This window comes from Mesoplodon bidens (genome assembly GCF_964165515.1).
Source record: "Mesoplodon bidens genome assembly, chromosome: 7".
In the NCBI taxonomy this organism is placed as follows: domain Eukaryota; kingdom Metazoa; phylum Chordata; class Mammalia; order Artiodactyla; family Ziphiidae; genus Mesoplodon; species Mesoplodon bidens.
Window position 1 is genome coordinate 115,138,763 of NC_138164.1, and position 10,142 is coordinate 115,148,904.

Here is a 10,142-nt window from a genome sequence, read left to right on the forward strand (position 1 = left end):
CTGGCCTTGAGTCGGGGTCCTCGGGGCCCCATGAATTATTTCTCTCAGGAAAATACCATTGACTCCGTTCTCCAGCCTCCCTCCCGACCTTCCCCATCACTTTAAATCAACGCTGAAGGGTGGAGTTTGCCCGGACCTTCACCCTCCAGCCGGAGGGGAGCTTCAAAGGCCCACGTGACGCCCCCCATGTCCCTCGGGGTGGAGGGGGCCAGCCAAGCCGGCTCCCCACTGTGCCCCCCGCGGAGGGAAGAGCCAAGCTCCAGAACGGGGACCCGGGAGGCCGCGGAGGAGGGTAGTCCCTGAGCCCTCGTGGCATCTGGCATCTGTGTCCCACCCCAGGGGCAATGTGGCTTGATTCCCCGAGCGCGCCCACGATGCCTTCTTGCTTGTTCCCCAGATCTCCAGGCCCGCGGACAAGCAGAGACGGGCCCAGCCAACCCAGTGCGGCCTCACCGCTCCCCCGCCCGGGGGCGGCTGCGGGGCGCTGGCTCCCGGGGGCGCTCAGGGTTAGGCTTTTAGCTGCAGAGCGTGATTCAGAGAGAAATCAAGTTGTGGGTGCATCTCAGGAACCGGAGATGCAGGGAACCGGGCTCCTGGACCCCCCGGGACCAGCACCACCTCTACCCTACCCCGCGGGTCCCCAGGTGCTGGTCGTCCCTGACGGCGCTCCGCTTCCGACCTGCAAGCCTTCGGCCGGCAATCTTTCCAGACGCGGCCTTGCTCTGGACTAGTCCCCTAAACCCCACTCTCTCTGGATCCCCCACCCTCCCTGCTCAAGACCACACTGGACTGTGCCACCCTGGACCCCCAGCCCGGAAGGGCTCTCTCCCAGCAGCCACCCCGACCCCTGCCCTCAGCACTCACTCTGATCTCCCCCCACAAACCGCCCGAAGCAAGATCTTAAACAGAGCAGATCAGGATGACTTCCTGGGTGCTCTGGAAGTGGGCCTCCCCGCAACTGGACAGGGTTCTGGGCCTGCCTGGCGCGCCTTGGGCCCACGGGACCAGGACGAGACACGCGGGCACACCCGAGGCCAGGCCCCTGCTCTCAGGGTAGGGGCACGGCCCAGAGCACAGAGCACAGAGCACAGGGTGGGGGGCCTGGGCCAGTCTCCACAAGCAGCACTTTTATTTGAGCGGGGCTGTCGGCCGCCCGTCACAGGCCGAACCAGCCGGGGACACCCCCGCGCCGGGGGTCGCAGCTCTGCCTCCGCCGCTGGTCTTCCAGGACCTGGTGCTGCAGGTCCTCAGTCGCAGAACTGCCTTCAGGCCTCTTTTCCTCAGGAAACAGATCTGGGAACGTGAAGGTCTGTCCGTGCGCCTGGGGAGAACAGACACGGGCTCAGCCTGCAGCGCGGGCGGGACGGGCCAGGAGCCCCGTGGGAAGGTCCGTGGCCAGATGGAACCCGCCCGCCCGTCACCTGCAGGACAGACGCAGGCCGGGCCCCGGCCCTCCGCGGTGGAAACCACTGCTGTGACAAGGCCCCTCATCGAGGCCAGCTCTTCAGGCAGCGTGTCCCCATCCGGGGGAGCCCAGCAGAGCACCCACTCCCGGCACGAGTCGCCCGACCATACTGTGGGCAGGGGTGAGGGAACAAGGCACAGATAGTGTCTGCCGCCTCCCTGGAACGTCTTCCACCCAAGATACCGACAGGCCTTTACCCACATTAAAGACTAACCCTCCTCCCGGCTCAGAGCTTGGCAAATAAAACGCATGTAACGTACAAAGAAACGTACATGCGAGCAGTCTATAAATCAAGACCGGCTTTGCAAATTAACTGGTTTTACATCTTTCAGTAGAAGTTCAGAACACGTGAGTGCCGGCCAAGTCCCAGCCCGGACCCCCAGCACGTGGCCGGGGTACCAGCCTGGCCCGTCAGTGGGCTGGAGGGAGGAGGGGACCCCAAACAACGTGAGGTGCGGGGCCACCTCCACGTGCTACACATCGCAAAGCAGCTCCAAGGATGGGGGGGCGCAGGGGGACGACCCGGGCCAACACTCCCAGGGCTGCGCCGTCCACCTCCAGACGGGCAGAGAAGGACCGGATCTGGAAAATTTTAATAAGTAAAATCAGTGAAGTGCGCTTGGTTCTTGGAGACCCTTGTTTTGTAAAGAAATTTGGATTCGGGCAGGCGGCCAAGCGTGATCTGAAACAGCCCACATACTCGGCCCTGAGAACGGGAGGTTTATAAATCCTGCTCACATGGCGCGGAGTGCAGGCCCCGAGTGATGAAAGGCAGCAACCGTGTGCTCGGTAGCCAGCCTGCAGGAGGATTCGCTTACACACTTCAAAACTTTCTTTCTTCTTCTTTAAAATACCAAAGGGCAATAGTTTACATGCAGGGCTGATTGCCCAGAATGGGGGAATTTATGTTTAATATACCGAGGTGATTCTGCTAGTTTTCTGAGGTGGGGGAAACCCAAAATGACATTTTAAAATATAAATACAAAGATGGCAATCCGCAATAGCTTGGGAAAAAACGGAGGGCGCCGCTGGGCGAAATTCCTCGTTTCTCACCGAGACAAGCGCCGGGTGTGGGGGCCGACTGCGGCTCGCGGGGGTTCCCTTCCTAGAGAAATTCACCTTGTACTTTCAGAAATAAAACCCTCCACCCTTCCAAAGCTGATCAGCGGAAAAGAACAGGAGGGGAGGAAAGTGTCGTGGTGAAAAGCGAAGACGCGGGCCCGGGCCGGGGACGGTGAGGGGCGGGCGGGGTCGGGGGAGCAGGCTCTCTGTCACCAGCAGGCGTCAGCGTCAGCCTGGGGGCCGAGGCTCCTTGCTGTGGGGACCCAGGCTCGCCAGCTCCCCGACTCTGGGCCAAAGAGACGGTTATCAGCTCGTGGGAGGAAACCCGGGACCCCCAGTACGGGGGACCAGCTTTGCCGAAGCAGCCAACTTCGAACAAATCCGGGAATTTCACTTGTCTTTCGGATGGACCTCTGTGTGCTCTGCGGTCAGCTCGGTGATGAGAAGCCCAGAAACGAGGCCCCAGGGGACACATGGGGAGGACGTCTCCACAGACGGAGGACAGAGAGGGGACCCCTTCAGGGGGCAAGTGTCCAACCCCCCGGCCGGTCTCCAGGCACAGATCTGCCGGCGTCGGGAGGGGTGGAGGTGGGGGGGATCCGTTACAAATTTAATTTTGCAACGGAGGGAAGCGTGCCCGGCGGGGACGCCCTGTGCTCCCACTTGTGCTGCCCTGATTTCACAGGGGAAGAAAGGCGGCCGAGTGGCAGCTGCAGATACCAGATCCCAGGCCGCGCAGCTCAGCTTCCAGAGCGAGGTGGGGCCCGGGAAACGCAAGGGCTCGGATGACTCAAAAGCCACTTGTAACTATAGCTCTCGCTGAAGGGCCTCGTGGCGAATGCCGACATATGGGGTGTCAACCGGCGTGCCGTGACAAAGACAGATGGCCCGATTTAACACAGAGGACACAGGCGTCTTTATAAGGCCAACGGCCACTCTCCCTGCCTGGACTGGCTGATTTTATGCACAGCAAATATTAGGCCAAATAATTACGGGGGCCCCTGTTTAGAACAACTGTGACTGTTTTTCAGAAAAGCTGCCATGCTAACTTGGTCTTTCAACAAACTGCCTCCTAAGGCCCAAAATAGGCCCTGGGGCTGGAGGGTGTTTTCATAATAGCGTTACTGCCATCTAGCGGCCCTGGGGCCCGCGGGCTCCCCACTCTGACCCAGGCTGTTTACGAGGAAACTAAAGAAACTGGAAGACCCCCACCCCCTCCCCCGCCGCCCAGGGTTTCAAATGCAGGGCAGTTAACAGACTCTGTGGGCAGGTCCAAGGTCACCTGCCCCGGCAGAGGAATCCTTCCCGCAGCCCCCGGGGCCTTGGTGCTGGGTGGCCAAGGCTGTCCGTTCTGGGTCAAGAGCATATCTGGGAAAGCGCATCTGGGGGCAGCTCAGGCTGGGAAGGAAGAGCCCGGAAAGGGGATTGGAAAACGCGAGCCTTCCTCCAGCCAGGTCTGGGTTTCGGTCAGCAAAGGCTCAGATGGGGTGCGGGACCCTCTTTCCGGAGACCCTCGCTCCGTGTGTGCCACACCCCCGCAGTCCAGTCCAGAGGAGAGGGGGTCAGCCAGGACCCCAGCACACCCCAAGTGGTCGGGCTTGACACTGAGGCCCCAGCAGGAACCTCCACCCCCATGGCATTAACTGCTTCCTTGCTTTGACGCTTGCCAGCCCTGGTTTCTGTCTGAACCCACCACCAAGCTCAGCGGGCCCACATCCGCCCACTGCGCATCCAGGGCTGGCCCCCCGAGAAGTTCCCCAACACCCGTCCCCTCCCACCTCTGAGCTGTGCTTTGAACCCCAGCTCCTCGTGGATTAGAACTAGGGCCAGCCTGGGGCCCCAAGATCATGCCCACCCCCCAGCCCAGGTCACGGTCGGGGTGAGCGCTCACCAGCTGCACATAGGCCACCTTGTAGTCTGGTTTCTTTACCCTGATGTTCCTGTAATCCCTCCTCCTGTTGGAACCTGTTGGAAGCGGCGGGGGGGGGGGGGGGGGGCAGACAAAAACCTTCACTCCCAGCATGAAGTTTTCAGTCCCACTAATCCAGGAACCCACTTTCTAGAAACAGGCAAACACGCAGGCACTTTCGGGCTACAGACTGCAGGCGGCACGCCCTGGGCCACTAGGCCAGGCTCGCACAGGCAGGCGCCACTACCGCCGACCTCCGCTCGGCAAAAACCCAAACGTGTCTAAAATAACTCAAGAAACGCTTTCTGCCCTGTCAGCACAGAGACTCTTGCTGCTGACCTCCCCTCGACGGAGGGTCGTCATATTTACAACTGGGCAACCGGGGGTTGGGGGGCAGGGGTCAACAGGAAGGAACGAGAAAGGCCCAGGGGAATAAAAACAGTGCTTTGCTGACCGACCCGGGGGCAGGCGGGGAAGCGGGTGGGTGGGTTGAGTGTGGGGCCCTGCTCTGAGCAGCCGGCAGGGCCGGGCCACCCAAGTTCTAGCCCTGGGAGGCCACCTCCCCCCTGTGTGTGCCTCAGTCTCCTCATGTGCAAAGGACCACATGCCAGAGTGGCTGCGAGGGGGACCAGGCCAGCGACATGGGCAGCCTAGCCCACAGGAGCTCCACGGAGGAGCCCACACCAGAGGGCAGCCCCCGCCCTGGGCACCCACCGTGCTGCACCCTTGTCCGCACGGCAGCCACGGGCACATTGTAAATGCACTCGAGGTAACTCCTGAGGTCCACTCTGGTCATCCTGGGGCAAAGGAGAAGGAAAGGAAGTCTGAACAGGGCCGAGGTACAAGGTGCCCCGCCCGACGGGGTGAGCTGCCGACCACAGGCCCCGGGTGGGAGCGGGCTCGGGGGAGGCCAGGGCTGAGGCCGGGCCCTGCTGACTCCGGAGATGCAGCCCCTGGTCCCCACCCAGCACACTTGCATCCGGACGCAGCAGTGAGGGGGTGACGGGGCACCAGCCCCCAGGACCCAGTTCTCTTCTCCCTCCCACTGGCCACACTCCCTGGGGGCCCAGCCTTCAAGGGGAGGGACGGGGCGGTCTGCGAGTGCCCCCTGGCTGCCAGGAGCTGCCCGCAGCGCCCAGCCGCCCGCTCTGCAGCTGCTGCCCCGCCCGCAGCACCCTCCCGGCAGGCGCTTCCCAGAAATGACGGTCAAGGGGATGGTGGGCTAGGTCCCATTCCCTCTTCACCCTACATGGGCCTCACACGGAAGCTCAAGCCAACCCCGGAACCCCTCAGACTTCAGCATGGGACACAGGGAGGCTGTGTCCCTTCGGTAACTGGGGCCTCCATGAAGGCCCCATTTGAGGACGAAGAAAGCTTTGGAAGCCATGGTGAGCGGGCGCAGGAGTCACAGCCCAGCCTCCTGGAAAGAGCAGCCAGGACCGAGGCAAGAAAAGAAGCCAGGTCTCAGGCCAGGCTTCCCAGGGGGCGGCGGGGAGCACGACACCCCAGGGCTCTGCACACACCAGACCTGGACAGTGCGGAGCTGCCTGCATAATTTTCACGGCAGGAAGAACCTTGCTTGTGAGTGGGGTTCGGTGGCACCTTTAGGGCTGTGGGCCCCTCGGGGCACTCCCCAGCCTGAATTCCTCTGGGGGCGGGGGGGGGGTGCTTACTCCATGGGGATCCGGAACTGCACAGTGTCCTCGGGCTGGGCCATGCCGGGCCGCACCAGCTGGATGAAGAAGTTGGTGCGGAAGACCCGGAGCTGGGGGTTGCCCAGCTGGTACAGAGGGTACCTGCAAGGGGGAGAGGGGTCGTGTCAAACGCTCAGAACACGAGGCTTCCGGGACACCCCAGCAGAGTCCACAGGTCATCACGCCATGGGGCCGGGGAGCCAAGGGGGCAGTCACCCACAGGCCACCCCCTTTGCTCACCCGGCGTGAGCAGCCAGTCCCCAGTCCCCGGGGCAGTGTGGCCTGTTGACCCCCAAGGTCAGCCTTTGGAAAGGACCGGTGAATGATTCATGAACAGAGGCCAGAGGACATGCCCACCCCACCCCGTAAACAGGCTCAGAGTCATGTGTTTGTTCAAAGTGCCGGTCCCAAAGGCACGCGGCCCCCGCATGGCTGTCACCCTCCAGGAATGGGCCCCACACAGGGCACGCCCTCTAGCTCCCTTCAGCTCAGGTGAGGTGGGATCGGTCAGAACCAGCTTATTCTGCACTGGCCCACCCCCGTGGTGGGGAAAGGGATGGGGCCACCTCCACACCCCCTGTGCTGGGAACGCCAGCTCATCCTTGACAAGTGTGAAGATCAAAAGATAAGAGGCTCAGGAGAGATGGTGTGTGCAGATCACCAGCTACAAGCTGACCGCCCACCTGCCCCACCCCCAAAACCCCCAAAGTGAGCAGAGGCATCTAGAAGGTGCAGGCGGCCACCACCTGCGGCTCCCACCCAACTGCCCCTGCCAGCTGGACCCATGCCCCGGTGGGGTTTGGTGGGCCAGGAGGGCCACACTGCCAACTGGGCCTCGGGGCTGGGGTGAGGAGTGGGCCCAAGGTCCACAGGGGCTGCAAGGGGGCCAGGGGACGGGTCTTGGTGGAGGGTGGGAGCAGGGGCTGAGGATGCCATCTAGGGTCCAGGGTGACCAATTTGCAGCACAGCACATGGCCCCTGATCTCGGGGAGCACCCAGCACCAGGGAAGGGGGCTCAGTGAAGCCATATCTCATGCTGCCTCTGGGCCTCACCAATCTGGGGAGCGTGAGGGGGTCAGGAGCCGAGGTCCAGGGTGTGGCACCCTGAGGGGGCAGGGCTCAGGCACCCTGGCACAGGCCGGGGCACCCGCAGAAGAACGAGTGCTGAGCTGAGTGCTAGGTAACGTCTCCCAGGGTCTCCTGGCGACCCAGTCCCACGTGGCAGCTGCCCCATTAGAACCTGGCGGCACAGCCTTCTCCGCTGTGCCGGAGAGGCGGGAGGGGCAGGTTCTGGAAGCGCAGGGCTGCTCGTCCTGGACCGAGCCTCGCTCTGCCCTCGTGGGGGTCCAGGCCGGCGGGCGGCCACCCAGGCTCACACCTTCCCCCTGGTGACCAGCGGCGAGCACTGCAAGGGGCGCAGTCTGGGGCCCCTGGGGAGCTGCGGGGGTGGGGGGCGCCGTGGGCCGGGGGGGACCGAAGCCCGAGGTCGGCAGAGCCCAGACCCGCCAACCTTCTCTCCCACCCGCCCTCGCCAAGCGGCAGGCCCGACCCCCAAGGGGCGGCCCGGGCCCCTCCGGCTCCGGAACGACCACCCCCTCCCCCAAGCCCGCCCCGCCCCCACGGGCGCCTCGACGCCGCACGTTCCGCGCGGGGCTCTGAGTCACGTCCCCGCGGCCCGGCACGGCCCCCGCAGCAAAGTCCGGGCGCGGCCACGCCCCCCACCCCGCACCCCGGGACCCCCACTCACAGCACATTCCGCGCCATCGCCGGCTTCCGGGGCCGCGGGCGGAAGGAGGGGCGCGCCCGGCCCGGCCCCGCACCGCCGCAGCGCCCCCTGGCGCCCGGGAGGACGCGCGCAGCCCACGCACCTGGGCCGCACCTGGCGGCCCCCCCACCAGCCCCACCACCCCGCGCACCTGAGCTCCACCTGACTCCCGAAGCTCCGCACACCCAGTACCCACTCCCCACCCCTCACGCCCCGCTCATGCCCTGCAGCACACCCCTGTCCCACATGTCCCCCCTCCACCTTGGGCCCAGCACACCAGTGGACCACCACGCATGGCCCCCACGCACCGGTCCGTGCCCAGGATAACTGCAGGTCATCCCGCCCAGAGCCTGCCACCCTTCCAGCTGCTGGCCAAGGTGGGAGGCTGGGGGAGTTGGGGAGGGGAGGGTGTGTCGGAGGCCCCTCTCTCCACCTGGCAGAGGTGGTATCCTCCCTCCCTCCCTCCCTGGCCCCCACCCCAGTCCTTCTGGCCGGCCCAGCTGGGCCCTGCCCTGGGCCCCTCTCCCCGTCCCCTGAGACCCCCCAAACAGGAGCCCCAGCCACGCCTCCCCCGTGAGGCTGCTGGCTGCTCCAGGCCTCTGCTGGGCACCCCACTTCCAGCCTCCGCACAGCACAGCCCTCACGGGGGACCCCTCCATAGGGCCAAACCCGGGGCCCACTGCCCACCCCCCCAGCAGACACACACACAGCAGGCAGACCTGTGGGGAGGAGAGGGCCGCAGCCGCCCTCCTGCCGGTCCCGGTCCCCAGGCCCTGCTCTTCCCGTTGTCCCATCTGCTCCCTGCTTCTAGCCTCCCCCAACCAGACTGTCTGGTTCCCCTGTACACCCCACAGCACCCCACCCTAAGCGCTCTTCAGGGCAGGGAGGGCATTCCACAGTCTGCAGGGAGAGAAGGGACCCCAGGAAGCAGGGGAAGGTCCCTGCGGGGAGGCCGGGAGCAGGCCTCCAGGGTGGGGATGGAATGGCAAGGAGGCAAGAGCAGAAGGGACCTGAGGAGGCGCAGGCGTCGCGCCCCTGTGAGGGGCTGGGTGCCGGGGAGGGGGCTGGAGCGCCCTCCGTACTGGACTGTTTGATGGTGGAGACCTTACGTGGATGCGTCTAGGATGAAGAAACTGACACTGGGGAGTGGGTGCTGGGGAGGGGCCAGCTGTGACTGGGCGGGGGGGACAATGGCCTGCTGGGGAGGGGCCAGCTGTGACTGGGGGCAGACAATGGCCTGCTGGGGAGGACCAGGGGAGGGCAGAGAAATGTCCGGCCCTTGTGGGATGGAGGGGGTCCAGGCTCGTTTGCAGGGGGACACGCCATGCTGGAGGGGGCCTGAGCTGTAGGGGCTGCTGTGCCAGGGCCCCGTGAGGCTGACAGGTGACCGTGGCAGGGCTCAAGGAGGTGGGGAGATGGCTGGAGCTGGAAAATGGGGGTCCCCGGACTTGGAAGCCAGGAGGCTTTCTTCTTCTTTCTGTAAAGCTTTGACTCAGCAGCCATATTCCAACCCAAAGGTCCTGATGTTGCTCAGAGATGTGGCCGGAACTGGAGCTCAGAGCCCTGCGGGCCTGATGGGAGGGGCCGTCGTTAGGCGCAGCGCTGGATTTCAGTGGGCGTTGCTCTGATCGGTGGGGCTGAGGGAGCTGAGGTCCTCGAGGAGGGTGGGGCAGGGACGGGGTCTCAACGGTGCAGGCCCTCAACACTCAGACCCTGCTTCTCTGATTATCTGCCAACTGGATTCCTCCACTCAAGGCCTGGGACCTGTGAGTGTAAGGTGGGTCTCGACCCCCAGCCTGGGGAGCCCACGTGTGGCCCTCCTCGCCTCCTCCTTCCCCTGTGTCATCACATCTACCCCCTCACTGCTTTTCATGGCTTCACGTGGCTAAGTTTGCCAAGTAAAGGAGAGGAGGCCCAGTTAAATCTGAAGCTCAGATAAACAACATTTTTTGTTATTTGTTTTTTAATAGACTCTTTTAAGAATGATTTTAGGCATACAGAAAAATTGCTGAGAAAGTACAAAGAATTCCCTATACTCTGTCTCTCCTGCCCCCCATTCTCCCATATTATTAACACTTGCACTCATGTGATACAATTGTTACAATGGATGGACTATACATTAGTATTAGCTGAAGTCCTTAGTTCCCATTAAGGTTCGCTCTTGGTGTTGCACATTCTAGAGGTTGTGACGGCTGTATAATGACCGATGTCCACCGTTACAGTATATCCTACAGAGTGGCTGCACTG

At 63.5% G+C, this 10,142-nt stretch overlaps 1 protein-coding gene across 1 annotated transcript; it reads right to left on the reverse strand.

Moving 5' to 3' along the window:
• Nucleotides 1–1,107: 1,107 nt before the first annotated feature.
• Nucleotides 1,108–7,960, reverse strand: MRPL23 (mitochondrial ribosomal protein L23). Its single transcript, XM_081239569.1, has 5 exons — nucleotides 7,878–7,960; nucleotides 6,110–6,232; nucleotides 5,151–5,233; nucleotides 4,419–4,492; nucleotides 1,108–1,321 (listed from the first exon to the last, which is right to left on the reverse strand). The coding sequence occupies exons 1-5, from the start codon at nucleotides 7,892–7,894 to the stop codon at nucleotides 1,157–1,159; spliced, it is 462 nt and encodes a 153-aa protein (XP_081095695.1). The 5' UTR covers nucleotides 7,895–7,960; the 3' UTR covers nucleotides 1,108–1,156.
• Nucleotides 7,961–10,142: the final 2,182 nt, after the last annotated feature.

What these genes read in the sequence shown, in the direction of transcription:
- MRPL23 (XM_081239569.1), bottom strand. An exon ending in CAGTTCCGGATCCCCATGGA is followed by an intron (nt 5,234 to 6,109) that starts GTAAGCACCCCC and finishes CCTTTGCCCCAG; the next exon opens with GATGACCAGAGTGGACCTCA. An exon ending in GCGGACAAGGGTGCAGCACG is followed by an intron (nt 4,493 to 5,150) that starts GTGGGTGCCCAG and finishes CGCTTCCAACAG; the next exon opens with GTTCCAACAGGAGGAGGGAT.